This window comes from Caenorhabditis briggsae, assembly GCF_000004555.2.
Source record: "Caenorhabditis briggsae AF16 supercontig from assembly CB4, cb25.NA_072, whole genome shotgun sequence".
In the NCBI taxonomy this organism is placed as follows: domain Eukaryota; kingdom Metazoa; phylum Nematoda; class Chromadorea; order Rhabditida; family Rhabditidae; genus Caenorhabditis; species Caenorhabditis briggsae.
In genome coordinates this window covers 11,094-31,015 of record NW_025543293.1, presented here as the reverse complement: position 1 = coordinate 31,015, position 19,922 = coordinate 11,094, and the positions used below count along the sequence as shown (strand labels likewise).

Genomic DNA, 19,922 nt, shown 5'->3' with positions numbered 1-19,922 from the left:
GGAATTCTAATTTTTGAACCTACGTTTTCATTCTGTCCCGTTTTCAAATAAATGATTTTCAAATAAAATGAACTAAACCATTCCTTAATTTCAAAATTGTTGGTTTTTTTAAATTTTATGATTTTTTGAAGAGAAATTCAGAAATTTGAAAATTGGAATGCGAGTTTTTAATTTTTGAACACTGCGTTTTCATTCTGTCCCGTTTCCAAATAATTGATTTTTAAATAAATAGAACTAAACCATTCCTTAATTTCAAAATTGTTGGTTTTTTTTTTAATTTTATGATTTTTAAAAGAGAAATTCAGAAATTTGAAAATTGGAATGCGAGTTTTTAATTTTTGAACACTACGTTTTCATTCTGTCCCGTTTTCAAATAAATGATTTTCAAATAAAATGAACTAAACCATTCCTTAATTTCAAAATTGTTGGTTTTTTTAAATTTTATGATTTTTAGAAGAGAAATTCAGAAATTTGAAAATTGGAATGCGATTTTTTAATTTTGAACACTGCGTTTTTATTCTGTCCCGTTTTCAAATAAATGATTCTTAAATAAAATGAACTAAACCATTCCTTAATTTCGAAATTATTGGTTTTTTTTTAATTTTATGATTTTTAGAAGAGAAATTCAGAAATTTGAAAATTGGAATGCGATTTTTTAATTTTTGAACACTGCGTTTTCATTCTGTCCCGTTTTCAAATAAATGATTTTCAAATAAAATGAACTAAACCATTCCTTAATTTCGAAATTGTTGGTTTTTTTTTAATTTTATGATTTTTAGAAGAGAAATTCAGAAATTTGAAAATTGGAATGCGATTTTTTAATTTTTGAACACTGCGTTTTCATTCTGTCCCGTTTTCAAATGAATGATTTTCAAATAAAATGAACTAAACCATTCCTTAATTTCGAAATTGTTGGTTTTTTTTTAATTTTATGATTTTTAGAAGAGAAATTCAGAAATTTGAAAATTGGAATGCGATTTTTTAATTTTTGAACACTGCGTTTTCATTCTGTTTTGTTTCCAAATATGTTATTTTTGATTAAAATGAACTAAACCATTCCTTAATTTCGAAATTATTGGTTTTTTTTTTAATTTTATGATTTTTAGAAGAGAAATTCAGAAATTTGAAAATCGGAATGCGATTTTTTAATTTTTGCACACTGCGTTTTCATTCTGTTTTGTTTCCAAATATGTTATTTTTGATTAAAATGAACTAAACCATTCCTTAATTTCAAAATTGTTGGTTTTTTTTTAATTTTATGATTTTTAGAAGAGAAATTCAGAAATTTGAAAATTGGAATGCGATTTTTTAATTTTGAACACTGCATTTTCATTCTGTTCCGTTTCCAAATAATTTATTTTTAAATAAAATGAACTAAACCATTCCTTAATTTCGAAATTATTGGTTTTTTTTTTAATTTTATGATTTTTAGAAGAGAAATTCAGAAATTGGAAAATTGGAATGCGATTTTTAATTTTTGCACACTGCGTTTTCATTCTGTTCCGTTTCCAAATAATTTATTTTTAAATAAAATGAACTAAACCATTCCTTAATTTCGAAATTGTTGGTTTTTTTAAAATTTTATGATTTTTAGAAAAGAAATTCAGAAATTTGCAAATTGGAATGCGATTTTTTAATTTTTGCACACTGCGTTTTCATTCTGTTTTGTTTCCAAATATGTTATTTTTGATTAAAATGAACTAAACCATTCCTTAATTTCAAAATTGTTGGTTTTTTTTTAATTTTATGATTTTTAGAAGAGAAATTCAGAAATTTGAAAATTGGAATGCGAGTTTTTAATTTTTGAACACTGCGTTTTCATTCTGTCCCGTTTCCAAATAATTGATTTTTAAATAAATAGAACTAAACCATTCCTTAATTTCAAAATTGTTGGTTTTTTTTTAATTTTATGATTTTTAGAAGAGAAATTCAGAAATTTGAAAATTGGAATGCGAGTTTTTAATTTTTGAACACTGCGTTTTCATTCTGTCCCGTTTCCAAATAATTGATTTTTAAATAAATAGAACTAAACCATTCCTTAATTTCAAAATTGTTGGTTTTTTCTTTAATTTTATGATTTTTAGAAGAGAAATTCAGAAATTTGAAAATTAGTATGCGATTTTTTAATTTTTGAACACTGCGTTTTCATTCTGTCCCGTTTCCAAATAATTGATTTTTAAATAACTAGAACTAAACCATTCCTTAATTTCAAAATTGTTGGTTTTTTTTTAATTTTATGATTTTTAGAAGAGAAATTCAGAAATTTGAAAATTGGAATGCGAGTTTTTAATTTTTGAACACTGCGTTTTCATTCTGTCCCGTTTCCAAATAATTGATTTTTAAATAACTAGAACTAAACCATTCCTTAATTTCAAAATTGTTGGTTTTTTTTTAATTTTATGATTTTTAGAAGAGAAATTCAGAAATTTGAAAATTAGTATGCGATTTTTTAATTTTTGAACACTGCGTTTTCATTCTGTCCCGTTTCCAAATAATTGATTTTTAAATAACTAGAACTAAACCATTCCTTTATTTCAAATATGTTGGTTTTTTTTTAATTTTATGATTTTTAGAAGAGAAATTCAGAAATTTGAAAATTAGTATGCGATTTTTTAATTTTTGAACACTGCGTTTTCATTCTGTCCCGTTTCCAAATAATTGATTTTCAAATAAAATGAACTAAACCATTCCTTAATTTCAAAATTGTTGGTTTTTTTTTAATTTTATGATTTTTAGAAGAGAAATTCAGAAATTTGAAAATTGGAATGCGATTTTTTAATTTTTGAACACTGCGTTTTCATTCTGTCCCGTTTCCAAATAATTGATTTTTAAATAACTAGAACTAAACCATTCCTTAATTTCAAATATGTTGGTTTTTTTTTAATTTTATGATTTTTAGAAGAGAAATTCAGAAATTTGAAAATTAGTATGCGATTTTTTAATTTTTGAACACTGCGTTTTCATTCTGGCCCGTTTCCAAATAATTGATTTTTAAATAACTAGAACTAAACCATTCCTTAATTTCAAAATTGTTGGTTTTTTTTAATTTTATGATTTTTAGAAGAGAAATTCAGAAATTGGAAAATTGGAATGCGATTTTTTAATTTTTGAACACTGCGTTTTCATTCTGTCCCGTTTCCAAATAATTGATTTTCAAATAAAATGAACTAAACCATTCCTTAATTTCAAAATTGTTGGTTTTTTTTAATTTTATGATTTTTAGAAGAGAAATTCAGAAATTTGAAAATTAGTATGCGATTTTTTAATTTTTGAACACTGCGTTTTCATTCTGTCCCGTTTCCAAATAATTGATTTTTAAATAACTAGAACTAAACCATTCCTTAATTTCAAAATTGTTGGTTTTTTTTTAATTTTATGAATTTTAGAAGAGAAATTCAGAAATTTGAAAATTGGAATGCGATTTTTTAATTTTTGAACCCTGCGTTTTCATTCTCTCCCGTTTTAAAATAAATGATTTTTGAATAAAATGAACTAAACCATTCCTTAATTTAAAATTGTTGGTTTTTTTTTAATTTTATGATTTTTGGTAGAGAAATTCAGAAATTTGAAAATTGGAATGCGATTTTTTAATTTTTGAACGCTGCGTTTACATTTTGTCCCGTTTTCAAATAAATGATTTTTAAATAAAATGAACTAAACCATTACTTAATTTAAAATTGTTGGTTTTTTTTAAATTTTATGAATTTTAGAAGAGAAATTCAGAAATTTGAAAATTGGAATGCGATTTTTTAATTTTTGAACACTGCGTTTTCATTCTCTCCCGTTTTAAAATAAATGATTTTTGAATAAAATGAACTAAACCATTCCTTAATTTCAAAATTGTTGGTTTTTTTTTAATTTTATGATTTTTGGTAGAGAAATTCAGAAATTTGAAAATTGGAATGCGATTTTTTAATTTTTGAACGCTGCGTTTACATTTTGTCCCGTTTTCAAATAAATGATTTTTAAATAAAATGAACTAAACCATTACTTAATTTAAAATTGTTGGTTTTTTTTAAATTTTATGAATTTTAGAAGAGAAATTCAGAAATTTGAAAATTGGAATGCGATTTTTTAATTTTTGAACACTGCGTTTTCATTCTCTCCCGTTTTAAAATAAATGATTTTTGAATAAAATGAACTAAACCATTCCTTAATTTCAAAATTGTTGGTTTTTTTTAATTTTATGATTTTTGGTAGAGAAATTCAGAAATTTGAAAATTGGAATGCGATTTTTTAATTTTTGAACACTTCGAGTGGGGCATGAAAAAAAGCGGGCCAAGTCAAAAAGGGGGGGGGGGGGCGGAGGCAAGTGTAAAAATTATGCCTAAGTTGATATTTACCGTCTTTTTCAAGTTTTATGACTGTTTTCATTTAAAGTTCGAACTTGAAACATTTTTCATAATTTTTTGAAAACTTCAGTTTATTTCATTTTTTTTCACATTTTTTGTTTATTTTTTCGTTACTACGCCTAAATTGAGATAAAATTAGCCAATTAATTCAAACTTACAGAATATTCTCAAAATAGAATTATTTTTTATAATGTTTTTTGTCGGAGTTTTAAATTAGGAGAGTTTTAATATGACTTTGTAGAATTCTCATCCGGTTTCATTCGAAAATTTCAGCAAGTTTCCAAAAGGAACTTTTGAAAACGTTGTTGTTAGGCATTTTTCCTGTATGGCCCCCTTTTGTTTTGCTGTTAAAGGGGAAACTGAGAAACATGACCGTATCATGTGGGGCACAGCCACACACTCATACGCATCATGACTCAACAGATGGCGAAGCATATAGAGTGGGAAAAATATACGAGACCCAGAGACACAGGCCATTGAAAAAAACGGTCGAGTCGACTCTATGCGTTCGACGCGCCTAGCTTCATTCTTTCCTGAGACGACTTGACAGAATAGACGTCTATTTTGGGGGTTCTCCAGAAAACCCCGTGAATGAATGGATTTTGGAGAACTCCTTTTTGATTTTTCTGAATATTCTCTGATATTTTAGAATCAGTTCGGTTTTTTTGATAACGGTGAGATTTTTTTTCGAAAAGTTAATTTGAAATTGAAGAAGAAATGATGAAATTCCGAATTTTTCCGAAACTGGTGAAACTTCGATTTTTAAAAAGTTCTGAAATTGTGAAATTCTAAATTACTAAAATTCTAGAATTCTAAAATTCTGAAATTCTAAAATTCTGAAATTCTGAAATTCTGAAATTCCGAATATCTAAAAATTTTGAAATTATACAATTCTGAAATTTTTTGAAATGATTCAAAAATTTTAAAACTTTGAAATTTTGAACAAATATTTTATTAGTGAATCATTTTTCGATATCTTGAACGGAAATCTCAAATTCTCTCAAAAAATTTGAAACGAAGTTTCGGAAATTGGAAAAATCGAAAACAGAAATCAAATTTTAATTTTTTTTACGTTTTGGTGTCAAGGTGAGAAATGCAAAATTTCAGAAATTCAAAATGAGAAATTCGGAAATTCAGAATTTCAGAATTTCAAAAATTCGAAAAACTCAGAAACTCAGTTTTTCAAAATTGTGTGTCTGATTAGTGTCTACGCATAAATTTCTATGTTTTTCAAAAACTTTTTTTTGAATTTTGTAGAAAGTCTTCCAAATATAAATTGTTTTCATTGCATTTTTAATCTCGGGATGTAATGTCAATTTAGACAGTATTTTCCAAATTTCTGCTTTTTTAGAATCTCTTGTTCATCATTCCGCTCACTAAGTACGACAAACAATAGCAGCAAAGAAAGGTTGGAGCTGTGAAGAAAGCCAGTGGTATTCAAGACACTTTGACCATAAATGAGGCTTTGGAGGATAATGGAAATGCTGCGAAGAAGGTGTGCGAGAACTTTGGATGTGTTGTGAGAGTAAGCATTCATAGTATTATTCAACTTTCAAACTGTAATGTCGTATTACAGGAACACAAAAGCGCTTGTCCCAACTATGAGCTCCGCAGCCAAGCATCAATAGAGGCGCATGAAGAGAAGATGCAGGCGATCCAGGTAGCACTTCAATTTGAATATCAAACAAATACAATTCATTTTTAGAAAAAGCTGACAGGATTCTTCGACAAGGCAACAACTGCTGAGCTTGGGAAGGATCTTCTAAAAGAAGCTCAGGCATTCAACCAGAAGAGAAACCAGCACAATAAATTCGACTTGTAAAAAAAGTGAAAGAAGTGAGCGCCTTTTTTGTGTTATCTAAAAATTTTACCTTTTTTCAGATGTATCCCTAGTGACTGGAGCAGGGAACAACTCTTCCAGTGACATCTCCAACACAGAGAATGCCATTATGCGGGATATCCGATTCAACATGACACAGTGTCGTGTGGCCGAGGAGCCTTTTTATGAAGTATGATCATTGTCGAATTTTGGAGCTTTTATTTTAAGTATCATTTTTCTTACTAGTAAACTATTTGATAGCAAGCCTCCTCTCCCAACCTTGTTACTATTCACATGTTTTTATCTCTACTCTATCTCTACTGTCATACAAAATTTCTACATACATATCGTATCTCTTTCCGTCATATATTAAAAAATATTTTATTTGCTTCCTATTGAAGACTGTCTATCGAGGGGTCTCCTTCTGGATGAATCATGGAGTGACCAAAACTACGGTGTGGTACGACAAAAAGATTATAGTATATAAAAAGGGGTGGCAGATGTGAGACAAGTTAAAAATAGAGAGAAAGTAGATGCAAAAAAGCAGGATTTAAAAGAAAAACATATGCTGAATCTCCAATACGCCGACCTTTAAAGAATACATTTTGTTATTTTTTCCTAAAAGAACTCTTTAAAAAAACTTTCGAACTGAGGGAAATTCATGCGTCCGAGATTCTTCAAGTTGAAAGTCCCTACAATAAAAGTCTTCTAAAAATGTTGTATATTCATTTTGAAAACTTTGTTATATAATAAAAAAACTGAAGCATTCATTTTGTAGTTGACAACTTTTTCGGAAAACTCAAGCGTGAGGATGATATGCCACGTGGAACTGACAACAGCGAGTCTCCCCAAATTGCCCATAATACCAAATGGCCAACTACGCTTAATTTAACCCAATTTTTTTTGGTTCCAGGGACATATATCAATAATTTGTCAACTGATAAACTGTTTATCATAATATCCGCAACACTTTACTAGTTGAACACTTTTTGATATATCTCACAGAAAATGAGATATATGAGCTCAAAGTTCAAAGAAAGCAGGGGCGGGTGGTTAGAGTGCAAACAGTATTTCGTTTCGTAAAATATAGTTTTGAAAACATGTCCGACCAAAGAAGCACACGTGGAGGCCAGAGAGAAAATGGCTGCCGCCAAGAAGAAAGGAGCACGAGACTTGTTCTTCGAGTTTCAGAAAATGGAGAAACTGGTGTGTACATTATTATTCGGTTTTTTCAAAAAATCGCTTGAAAATTGGGCTCTTTATGACAAGGGGGCCCATTGGAAAAGGTTGGCCCAAGCGAAGAGGTGGGTGGGCATGAAAAAAAGCGGGCCAAGTCAAAAGGGGGGGGGGGGCAAGTGGAAAAATTATGCCTAAGTTGATATTTACCGAATTTTTCAAGTTTTATGACTGTTTCCATTAAAAGTTCGAACTTGAAAAATTTTTCATAATTTTTTGAAAATTTCAGTTTACTTCTTGACTGATTTATAACAGTTCCGCAACCAATATGATCAAATAGGGGGATTTCGACTAACATTTTGAGTAGATAAGGCTTTTCAGCAGTGCTTCAAGAAGAATGTATAGAGGAAAGGGGGAAAAGTGGAAGGGAAAGAGGAGACCAAAAAACAGCATATTTTCAGATGGAATTTTCTCGACTTCTAGAAATTTGTGCAGAAAACCGAATACATCACGAGAAAGCCCGTATTTGAAACTATAAATGAGCAAATTTAGAAAAAATTCTGAGATGAAGGCTAAACATGGTTCCCTTGTAAGCGAAAAATTGTGGACTCAGTTAAGATTCACCAAAAATTCGTACTTTTCTCTTGTTTCCACAAAAAGTCATCACTTTGAAAAAATGTCAGTTTAGGCTGGTTTCTTGCATGAATGACACCATACTGTAAAATTCCGAGCCGGCCCGCCAAGGCCCGGTGTCAAAAATTCTGTATTTTTGAGCCAAATTTTGAGCTCTCAATATAATAAAAAATTAAATTAGGCGTAGTTGGCCATTTGGTATTGTGGGCCCTTTGAGGAGACTCGCTGTTGTCAGTTCCACGTGGCCTCACGCAACTACAAAATGAATGCTTCAGTTTTTTTATTATATAACAAAGTTTTCAAAATGAATATACAACATTTTTAGAAGACTTTTATTGTAGGGACTTTCAGTTTGAAGAATCTCGGACGTATGAATTTCCCTCAGTTCGAAAGTTTTTTAAAAAGTTCTTTTAGGAAAAAAAAACAAAATGTATTCTTCAAAGGTCGGCGTATTGGAGATTCAGCATATGTTTTTTTTTAAATCCTGCTTTTTTACATCGACTTTCTCTCTATTTTTAACTTGTCTCACATCTGCCACCCCTTTTTATATACTATAATCTTTTTGTCGTACCACACCGTAGTTTTGGTCACTCCATGATTCATCCAGAAGGAGACCCCTCGATAGACAGTCTTCAATAGGAAGCAAATAAAAGATTTTTTAATATATGACGGAAAGAGATAGGATTTAGAGAAACTTAGTTTTAGGAATCTGGAATCTTGGACCGAGGACTTCTAAATTTGATGGAAAGCTTATGAATGGACCGGCTGGATTCGATGTAAGAAGTTTTTGAAAATAATAATATTTAAGTCACTTTATCTCGACTCCTTCTAAAGATCTTAAAAATGTGTCAACTGATAAATCATTTATCATAATATCACCAATATTTTGCCAGTTGTCACACTTTTGATATATTGCATATTAACCGAGATAATTGAGGTCAAACTTTACAGTGTGGGGGCTCTTCTATTACAGTGGGGCGTACAGTTACCATAACTGTTAAAAACTAGTACATCTTTACTGTGGCGTAGCTGATCGTTGCGTTGATAGTGAGCGTGAGCGTCTTGTCGAGGTGGATCGTCTTGAAGATTGGTCGTCGGATGATGTATCTACTCTGGAACGTCGTTCGTCATCGTCTCTCCGATCGTCGATCGAGGCTCCCGCCCCAGTTAGAAAGGCTTCTCTCATTTGATTCATCTCTCTTGCCATCATCCTGCTCCGAAGAATGTCCACGAACTCCAGATGGTTGGAGACTCTTCCTTGCAGAATTTCTCTTTCGATTGAGATCATTTCTGCAATCGTTGCTTCCGCGTATCTCCTCGTCTCCCTGATGGTATCCTCGAGCAGGTGTTCCTGAACGTCGTTTTTTGCCATTTCTCGGAGGAAGTATTTGTCGTCGATAATTCCGTTATTCGTCAATCTTCTGATTAACTTGTTGTCCGCCTTGAATTGTTCCTCAAGGTTGTTGATGACCATGATGGCTGAAAACATCTTCGTCTTAGATGTGTTCGCCGTTTTGGCTCGACAATCCAAAGATTTTGTCATGTTGGCCCTGTCTTCGATGACGTAATTTGACCATGTTCTGACGTTCCGCTCGGCTTCGTTCATCACTCGCATAATGTTGCGTCGAAGATTGACCGAGTTGTTGATGTCTGGGTTGTATGTCATTGTTGCACGTTGCTGTTGCTTTTGGATTTTTGCGTAGCAAAAAACATCTATTACATTCTGATCCCTGCTCTTTCTTTTCTGTTGTCGTTTTGAACTAGTCTGCTGAATTGGCTCTTTCGTTTGTTCATCGTCCATTTCGTCCGCGACATCCTGAAAATACTTATGGAATAATGTTTCCTTTCCTTGAAAATAAAATACCGAATCGTCAGTCCGGTTCCAGTTGTGAAGATGACAAAGATGAAAGAACATTATTTTAGAATTGATGCTCTTGATATCCGATTGAGATGCGTTTGTGGCTTTTCGGATATTTCGAGGTTTCCTCTTAATTGGGCCATCTTTCAAATCATCATCATTCTCATTATGAATAGCACATGTTGCAGATTTTCTTTCAGTTCTTGCCTCCTTCTGTCACTGATGTCTGTAAATTAGAAATATTGCAGTTTTAAAACACATCGGAAAATAAAAACTCACAGAGCAATCAACTTGAGAAGACAGTGTTTGTTTCTTGGTATTGACTATCTAAAAATGAAAATAATTTTGAAAAACATAATTTCTGCGGCATGCGCCTTTAAATCTTTTCTGTTGGTATTTTCAAGCAAGTTAAACTATTTTAAAAAATTCAAATTGCTTCTAGTCTTACTTTGAACATCCGAATAAGTTAGAAATTTCATTAAAATTGTATTAGAAGTTGGTGGTAAACCGAAATCAGAACTTTCAGTTTTAAAATCATGTTTGCAAATCAATTATCTGAAAATCTTACCTTTATCAAGAAAATTTAGAAAATTGCGTAATAGGAAAAATTCAAGAGTTATGGGAAATATGATTATATGGGAATAGAGAATATTTAAGAAAATCAATTAGGAGTTCTCCAAAACCCATTCATTCAAAAGACTTTTGGAGAACTCTCAAAAAGACGTCTATTCAGTTAAGTCGTCGTGAGGAGAGAATAAATACTAATGGTTGGTACCGGACGGTGTATATACCCCTCTGGGGGCGGAGTCTTTAAGGCCCATCCAGGTGGGGTTGTACCAGCATAGGGTCTCTCTTCACCTATTCATTCATTTACAGTGTTATTTGGAATCACACTCTTGTTTTTATTGTTTTTTGCCATCCAAGTGGGGTTCAATCACAGTTTTCTTGACGAAACCCATTGTACATAGACAATTTTTCTTATGGGAAAAATATTTAAGACAGAGGACCCAAACGCACCGAGTCGATGTGTGCGGGGAGTTTCCCACCACACAATACGCTAATCTTCACCATCTTCCCATCTGACTATGTGTAATGGAAACCTTGGTTGAGAAGGCACATAGTATAGATATATGTCATAACCTCCAGAGAAGTGTTCATTTGAAGAGATGGAAGATGTCACGATATACAAATCAAACAAATGTAGAATTAGAAAGATATTCATAAAGTTTAATCTCGTAGCGTCATCTTCGAAATGGACCAACTCGATTGCAGAGTTTAACTGCTGGTTGCAAGTTGAGAGATGGTTCTTCTTCAAGTCGGATATTGGTCAAATTTTGAAAGAAATTTGAAACTGGGGAGGCGCCATAGCCACGGATATTCGGTATTCTGAAATTTCTAAAAATTCTGACCATTTTCGAAAAAAAATTCCGGTCGGAATATTTGCGAAAGGTTTATCCCGGAATGAAATTCTGATAGTTTGTATGCTTTTTTTTCGTATTTAGAAATTTTTGCACTACGATATGTCAAAAGTGCACCCAAAGAATGTGCTTGGAGGTCTAAAAAAATCACTATTGATATTTTTTGCTCTATCGAAATCTTTCAGTCAACTTTAACCAGTTTTGGCGTTTTTGTTATTTGAGAAATGGAATTCCTTCTTCAAAGTAAAAATCTCTTAAAATCCCGAAGGTCCGAGAATTTCAAAATCGGAATATTTAGAAATTCATAAATTTTGCATTTTTCAAAGTCGAAATATTTCATGATTCTTCAAAGTTAAAGAGATCCCCGATTCCAATGAAAAAATTCTTTCGAAACATCTCGCTGATATCATCGCAGTCTGACTTTCAAGTTGCTCATCTGAACTTTTTGGATTCTTCTAACGCGATGCACAAATTGATATTCAAAGGATAATGGAAAGATTTATTCGAATCAACTGGGGAAAAGTGAACGGTAGGGATGAAAATTAAATTTGTAAAAAAAAATTCGTCTTCTAATATTTGAGACTGCCTTGAGATGGTTGTTGTGTAGATAGGTCAGGGAGACCTGGAAAATTTAAAGATTACTGTAATTTTAATCGATCACTGTACTTAAACACCCTATTTTACTTTAACACCCGGAACAGTTTCCGACAGCAAAGCAGACTCACTAGATGTCCGCAAAAATTGTTCCAATACAAGAGAATGAGCAATTGGTGTGACAGAATTTGTTGTGATTGATATGGTATCTCCATTTCCGTTGTACCCGGACATTGACCGACCATCAGGATGATTGATGGTGAAATGGTCGCTGACACTACAAAATGTTGACTAGCTGTAGATTTCAAAGCACATTACTCTGCTTCATAAAAACTGGTTCCTGGGAATGCTCAGATGATCTAGCTTGCTATGGAACAGCTGGAGCAAGTTCATCAAACACTTTCAATGCTGTCACCGTTTCATCGTTTTCTCCTACTTCAGTGGATACCGATCTTGGGTTACCCGCAAAACAATAAATTTGCGTTGCTAGGAAATTCAGCTTGATTATCTCGCTCCCTGTGAATGATATCAAAAATCTGTTCCATAATAAAATATTGGTGATATTAAGACAAACATTTTACCTTTTAACACATTTTGTGTATCTCTTGACAAAACCGAGATAATTGAACTCAAAAAGGCTTGTTTGGCACCGCTGGTTACACCACCTCACCTCACCACCATACTTGCAAACCTTGTGCTCAATTATCTCGCTTCCTATAATAGATATTAGAAACTCAAAAAAAAGATAATTGAGCTTAAGCGTCACGAGATTCACGATTGAATATACTTCTGGAATCAGGAAGAATTCAAAAAAAATTCAAGAAAATACACGGAAATCTGTAGAAAACTAACAAAATGCCGGTAAAAATTCGATGCAACTTGATTTTTTCTATGCGAAATTTGGCTTCGTACGTTTGATCTACAGGCAAAAATCAGGAAAAACATTTTCATCCCCCCCTCCCTCCCTTCGTAAAATGGTGGGTGGAGGTGTATTCCAACGCCTATGCCAGGGGGGTTATATTGAAATGTTTCGGGGGGGGGGGGGGGGGGGGCAATATTGTAATCGCTACAGGATGAAGCTATTGAAATTTCTTCTTAGTTTAAACGTTATGAAATTTGTGGTGTAATTTTCCGCCTCGTCACGGCTGAACACTTTTCTGGAGATTATGGCACTTATGAGCCTTCCCAACCAAGGTCGTCATGACGTATTGTTAGATGGGAAGGTGAGAAAGAGCGCAATATGTGATGAACCAACGGTCCGTACAAATTGTGACACAGCAGGTGGCGAAGCGGAGATAGTGTGAACTTAGAAGAGGCTAAGAGAGGCAGGCAATGGGACGGTCGAGTCGACCCTTTGCGTTCGACGCACCTTCATTCTTCCCATAGACGACTTGACCGAATAGACGTCTCACCTTTTTTGGGAGTTTTCCAAAAAATCCTCTGAATGAATGGATTTTGGAGCTCCTTTTTGATTTTACTGAATATTCGTTGATCCTATACTATTCTATTCACATCTTCACGGGGGTTTTGATAATGGTAAGGTTTTTTTTTCTTTTTGAAATAATTTTGTGTAATTTCTTTATTCGGAGCCTATTCTCTGTTTCCCCAAAACTGTTCTAAAATTACTGCGCATCAAATTTTCTGAACTTCCTCTTCTTTGGGGTTTGTTTCTTTTTAAATTAAAAAAAAAGGTTTGCACGTACAGAGGACGGCAGAGAGACGCATAGGTTTCATGTTCTGGCGCAGGGGGGAGATAGACTATTTTAGAATGAGACAGTGAAACAGAATCGGAACCTCCTCAAGCACATCTAGCAGATCTACCTTTTTTGATGTAGAATCATTGCAATGGAAATGAGCTAACATGAGACTAATATGATCTCTAGACTATTCGTCATGTTTTTTTCTGTCATTTCCTACTGTTCAATAGTTTCTTATCTCTTTACCGTCCCGGCACGTCTAGTTCTCATGTCTCTCAACTACTTGTATTTGGGAGATAGACTGTGGGAGTGGCCAGGGTACTGAGGTGATGGCTTGGAAAATCAGAAAGTTCGAGTAACAGTTCTAACACTATGCGTCTCCGATTTTTACTGCCAGAAAACTCGATGATACTAATTTTTTGTTACAGTATCCAGCTCCCAAAGACGGCCGCCACTTTCTGGAGCTCTTCGCCTTGTTTGGAAGAATGAAGGTCAGTTTGGAAGAATTGTATTGGAAATATTAGAAAAAAAAAAAAAAAAGTTTTGATTTCTTTCTATCTAAGTGCTTAATTGAGATTAATTGCAAAGTTTGCAACATAGCATAGCAAGATTTTTGTGAAACTATTTGAAACTATACATGATTTAACTGTTCTTGCTTCTTTTCCTTCCAGGACCCTCTTTTTTCGCTGAGTATATGAGGTCCTAAAATATGAAAATTTACTTGACAGTGGCCCCATCTATTACTTTTCCCTAGATATCAGCTAATTCCTGGCCCTTGTCTCTTTTAATGGCCCTTGTCTCTTTTAAAGCCTGGTAAATGTAAATTTAGGATTATAAAAGTAGGATAGCTATCCGGGAAGATTAATCAATAGGTAATGAGCCAAAAAGAAGAAAAGTGAAGAAACACACTAGACTAAAAGATATAAAATCTTAAATTGAACGAAATTCAAGCTGAAGCCATAAAATTATCATCTATATTTTTTTTCAGCAACAAAGCAGCTCGGACCGAGAAGCTGGCCACGGCCGCAAGCCACCGAGAAGCAAATGAGAGGTGAATTTCTATTAAGTTATATTTGGGGAAACTTTGAAAATGCATAATTCAAACGTGGACTACCTTTTTTCCTCCTATTTAATTTTTCAATATTTTCAGAAATCGGCCAAGTGAAGAAGCGTTCCATGGAAGCGAAGAGAAAGCTCGAAGCGATGGAACAAGAGAAAAGGAGGATGAAGGGACAGAAGGAGAGGAGACGCGAGGATAGACGGAAGATTGTGAAGGACGAAGAAGAGACAGCATGGATGCAACAATCGCTCCAGGGGCTCCAGGAGAAGCGGTTCCTCCTACATAGTCTTCTTATTCAAGAACTTGGCGATCTTCCGGTGAAGCGACTGCCATTGAAAGCTGAAGTTGAAGAGGGTGGGGCTGTCCAAAATCAAGCCGAAGGGAATCTTGACGAAACCGTGGATGGAGCTGATAGCCTCATAGAGGAAGCCGCTGAAGATGAAGCCGAAGAGAAGAAGATGAAGATAAAGATCCATGCCAACCTTTCGAGAGTTTTGGGTACATTTTTTTGTATGTTTGTTTTACCCGTTTTTAGTACATAAAAATGAAAAAATTATGAAATTTTTTTTCTCAAAACACAAAGTGTTGTATGCATTGTGTAGTGCAATTAAAGACACACATTCTCTTCAAATTTGAACAAACTGGAATCATTTTGAGCCGAGTTATAGCCAAACTCCTGAACCATACCTTTTATGCTCAAGTGAGATATATTAGGTTGTTCGGAAAGTCCTTTCCATTTTTGATCTGTTGTTTTCAAACTTTGTTTTTTTGAACGGGGTAAAACTTTTTTCCCCCGGGTGGGCACCTGTTTGAATCTTCTCATCCTGCGTTGCACACATGAATGTTGGAATCAAACCATTGCTATTGGTGATAAATGGGTAATGTGTGATTACAATAAGCAACCTGCCAAGTGGGTTGACAAAGGCACTCAACCACCAGATGTCTCGAAACGTGAAGTTCGTGTTAAAAATGGGATGTTGTCGGTATGGTGGTCTACCAAAGAATGGAGTATTAGGAGCTGCCTGATAATAGTGTTACTTTTACGACCCATACCTATTCTTGTCAGGTGACATAACTCAGACTTTATGTGGATCTCGATTGGAGAGGAACGCAAAGGTTTATTTTGAAAATTAAAATTCGCAACCTCATGCGGGAAGGAAGACCCAGGCCGATCTCGGTGGATATGTCTAGACGATTCAGCCTTATTCACTGTATAGCTCTAACCTTCTACTTTTTGATTATTACCCATCCAGCCACTTCTAACGTCATCTTGATTGACGAAAATTTACTTCAAAACAACGTATCAAAAATGGGTTGACTTGATTTTGAACTCGCTGTGACCGGAGTTCTGGAAGGAAGGCGTCCAAAATTTCGTGGTGCATTGGCAGATAGTCATTGATAACGATGGTCATTACATCCAATTTATCCCACATCGTTTTGACCTATTTTACTTTGAATGTATCTGACGCTAAAAATGGAAAGGACTTTCCGAACAACCTAATACATACCGTAAACACTCTAATAGAACGCCACACAAACTGTCAACTTCAAGCCCATGTATCTCATTTTCTATGAGAGGTACCAGAAAGTGGTCAACTGATTAAAAAAACAAAGTAAAGTCAAAATGGTGTTGAAACTATCACTAACAGATTTGATTTCGGAAGCACGGAATTGCACGGAATTTCGCGGAACTTTGGTCCTAGAACTTTCTTGTCGATATAGTTCTGACACGCTTTGACGGTCGCTTCGTCATCCATGATGGATGCCTTGAGCACCAAGATATGACACTGGTCGAGAAGATTTGCTCCATGTTTTCGGAGAAGTACTTGCTTGTGGCAGGTACCATGAAGTACGACAGGAACGGTCCCTTCTCAACATGGGTATCTCTTTGTTAAGCGGCAACCAATCCTTCGTCAAAGCATTTCCGATATAACAAAGAGCGGGTTCGTGTCCTTTTTGTAAAAATCCGCTTGGATGTTCTCCTTGGTTTTGGAATCCAAATGTTCGTCGAGGATGATAGCCAATGCATCCGATTGTTGCTTCTTCGAGAATCGAGCAAAGATTTTGCAAACTCGCGACCATATGTTGTTTGGACCAAATGCATCATCTTGCGTGGGAATCGACAAACATCAGCTTTTGCAGACTGTCCAACTCCCAGCTCGACACACGAATCCCAAATACCAGCGAAGTCATCCGACGTTTCATAAATGACAGCCTCGAAATCGAAATCCTGAAGAATAATTGTTGAAAAAAAGTTGAACAGTGCAGCCGATCGCCGATCGGCTAGAAATGTTAGCTAGAAAAACCTAACAAATCCAGATAGGCTGGAGAGGCACACTACGCTTTTTACTCACTTCTTGATCAGGTTCTTCCAATCTTGAAATAAGGGACAAGACCCGATGGGTTCCCTCCAACACTACCATCTGTTGGAGGTTTTCTTTGAATGCAACCACAAAAATCGGCGAGTGCGTCTTTGTCTGGTGCAACATATTGCGCGCGGAGACACTAGCGACTGAGTCGAAAATGTTTTGATCGAATCCACGAAGCACGAATCCCCGCATTTCCGCCTTGCGAATATCAGATGGTTTGATGGTCACTGTAGTTGCCTGAAAAAGAAAAACTGGAATATATGACTAAACCTCAGTTTTATGTACCTTGTATTGATCTTGACCGTCGATTCCTACTTTCACTTGGTCAACTCCCGAATCATCATGGTATTTACGTTTCTTAGACGATGAGTACTCATCCTTTTCATGCGAAGAATGACGTTGTCGTTTTTTTGGCGTATTGTCAGGAGACATGAACAAACCAAGTTCTTTGAGAACGTCGTCGGGGGCTGTAGAGCTCTTCTTAGGAGAGGATTAAGGCGATGGCGTGCAGGAGGAGAGGTTGGAGAACGAAGAGTCAGACATTATCTCAAAAACAATGATGTTAAGAAATATATAAATATACTGAGAACAAAAACAGTAAGGCAGCCGATCGCCGATCGGCTGACACATCCGAACAGCACTAGCCGATCGCCGATCGGCTGACACATCCGAACAGCACTGGCCGATCGCCGATCGGCTGACACATCCAAACCACACTAGCCGATCGCCGATCGGCTGACACATCCGAACCACACTAGCCGATCGCCGATCGGCTGACACATCCGAACCACACTAGCCGATCGCCGATCGGCTGACACATCCGAACCACACTAGCCGATCGCCGATCGGCTGACACATCCGAACAGCACTAGCCGATCGCCGATCGGCTGACACATCCGAACCACACTAGCCGATCGCCGATCGGCTGACACATCCGAACAGCACTAGCCGATCGCCGATCGGCTGACACATCCGAACCACACTAGCCGATCGCCGATCGGCTGACACATCCGAACCACACTAGCCGATCGCCGATCGGCTGACACATCCGAACCACACTAGCCGATCGCCGATCGGCTGACACATCCGAACAGCACTAGCCGATCGCCGATCGGCTGACACATCCGAACCACACTAGCCGATCGCCGATCGGCTGACACATCCGAACCACACTAGCCGATCGCCGATCGGCTGACACATCCGAACAGCACTAGCCGATCGCCGATCGGCTGACACATCCGAACAGCACTAGCCGATCGCCGATCGGCTGACACATCCGAACAGCACTAGCCGATCGCCGATCGGCTGACACATCCGAACAGCACTAGCCGATCGCCGATCGGCTGACACATCCGAACCACACTAGCCGATCACCGATCGGCTGACACATCCGAACCACACTAGCCGATCGCCGATCGGCTGACACATCCGAACAGCACTAGCCGATCAAAACAATGAAAACTAGACAAAACACTATTCAATTCTAACAATACCATCTTATTCTCAAAATACCCCTATTTTCTCAAAACACCATCATAATCATACAGAGCCAAAATTTGAAAGTGGTGAGGCGCCATGGGCGGGGATATTTATGACGGAGTTCGGCATTCGGAGTTCTAAAAATTCAAAAAGTTCCTACAGGATTATTTCAGAGAAAAAATTCGGAATATTTTTGGAATGAAATTCCGACCGAAATGTTTTGTAAGCTTTTTTTCGGATTTAGAAATTTTTCCTTTACGGTATGTCGAAGCGCACCCAAAGAATCTGCATGGAGGTATCGAACGGATTTACTTTTGATATTTTTTATCGATGTCGAAATCTTTCAGTGAACTTTTAAAAGTTAAAACTCGTTTTTGGCGTTTTTGTGATTGGAGAAGTGGAATTCATAATTCAAAGTAAAACTTTTAGAAATCCCAACATTCCAAAAATGTTAAAATTGATATATTTCGAAATTCCAAAATTTCGACTATTTCAAAATCGGAATGTTTCATGCTTTTTTGATGTTAAAAACCAATCTACACGAAATCACCACAAAAGTCATTGGCATCAGCAACATCAGAACCTTCAGGAATTTATCGTGAATGTCTTCTGACTGAAGAATTCAAAGAAAGCGAAACTCGGAAAATTCATATCTGCACCTTCTGCTGTTTCTTGTAACACTAGAACAAGGCATGTGGATGTTTCAGTTGAGAAATATGTGAACCTGCCAAAACATGGAAAAAAACCAAAAAATCAAAACGTTTCCCCGATATCATTCCAGTCTAAATTTCAAATTGCTCAACTTGACCGTTCTACTTATTTGTATTCAGAGTATTTAAAAATTCAATAAACTAAACATTTCAACAAGTTGGTTTTCCATGATGCCCTTTTATCTTGCACTCCTTTTATTGGGTCCTTTTTTCCTCATCCTCCCCTTTCCACTCTTGCCATAAAGAGCCTAATTTTCCATGTCTGGAGATTATGACATAATGAGCCTTCCCAACCAAGTACATCATGACACAATGTCAAATGCGATGGTAGAAAAGATTAGCGTGTTTACTGGTAACGAGAAAAAAAAAGTCAAAGTTAGCGTTGGTGACAACTTTGACCTAATTTATCTCGTTTCCTGTGAAAGATATCAAAAAGTTATAAACTGATAAAATATTAAACTTTTTATGATAAAAACTTCAATAGTTGATAAAATTTCGATATCTTTTAAAAGAACATAGATAAATCAAGTCAAAAAAGGGCTTTCGATTAAACGATAAAAAATCTTTTGTCAGAGCTATTTTTTCTATGTTTTTGTCTATTTTTTTGGTTGTCACTACTATTAATATATATAGTTGTATATGTATAATAATACATAGGAGGAAGGGAGAGGAAATATTTTCAGAAAAGAAAGGAAAACAAAAACAAAAAACTCTTGGCACAGTTTTTGTCTTTTTTTGTTGGTTGGAGGCGAAAATG

The 19,922-nt window shown here is 35.3% G+C and overlaps 4 protein-coding genes across 4 annotated transcripts; 2 read left to right on the top strand and 2 right to left on the bottom strand.

The window, feature by feature from the left end:
- Positions 1-4,720: 4,720 nt before the first annotated feature.
- CBG23970 lies at positions 4,721-6,174 on the top strand (the record flags this gene model as incomplete). The annotated part of the gene is made up of 4 exons (XM_002647970.1): positions 4,721-4,792; positions 5,752-5,877; positions 5,929-6,012; positions 6,058-6,174. The coding sequence occupies 4 exons, from the start codon at positions 4,721-4,723 to the stop codon at positions 6,172-6,174; spliced, it is 399 nt and encodes a 132-aa protein (XP_002648016.1).
- Positions 6,175-8,995: 2,821 nt separating this feature from the next.
- Positions 8,996-12,084, bottom strand: CBG26673 (the record flags this gene model as incomplete). Its single annotated transcript, XM_045240933.1, has 3 exons — positions 8,996-10,051; positions 10,118-10,165; positions 11,941-12,084. The coding sequence occupies 3 exons, from the start codon at positions 12,082-12,084 to the stop codon at positions 8,996-8,998; spliced, it is 1,248 nt and encodes a 415-aa protein (XP_045100659.1).
- A 932-nt stretch (positions 12,085-13,016) lies between these two features.
- CBG23967 lies at positions 13,017-16,345 on the top strand (the record flags this gene model as incomplete). The annotated part of the gene is made up of 4 exons (XM_002647969.2): positions 13,017-13,083; positions 14,536-14,598; positions 14,698-15,105; positions 16,311-16,345. 4 exons carry the CDS (start codon positions 13,017-13,019, stop codon positions 16,343-16,345), a joined length of 573 nt encoding a protein of 190 aa, XP_002648015.2.
- Positions 16,346-16,498: 153 nt separating this feature from the next.
- On the bottom strand, positions 16,499-17,408 carry CBG26672 (the record flags this gene model as incomplete). Its single annotated transcript, XM_045240932.1, has 3 exons — positions 16,499-16,837; positions 16,962-17,213; positions 17,262-17,408. 3 exons carry the CDS (start codon positions 17,406-17,408, stop codon positions 16,499-16,501), a joined length of 738 nt encoding a protein of 245 aa, XP_045100658.1.
- Between the last annotated feature and the right edge of the window lie 2,514 nt (positions 17,409-19,922).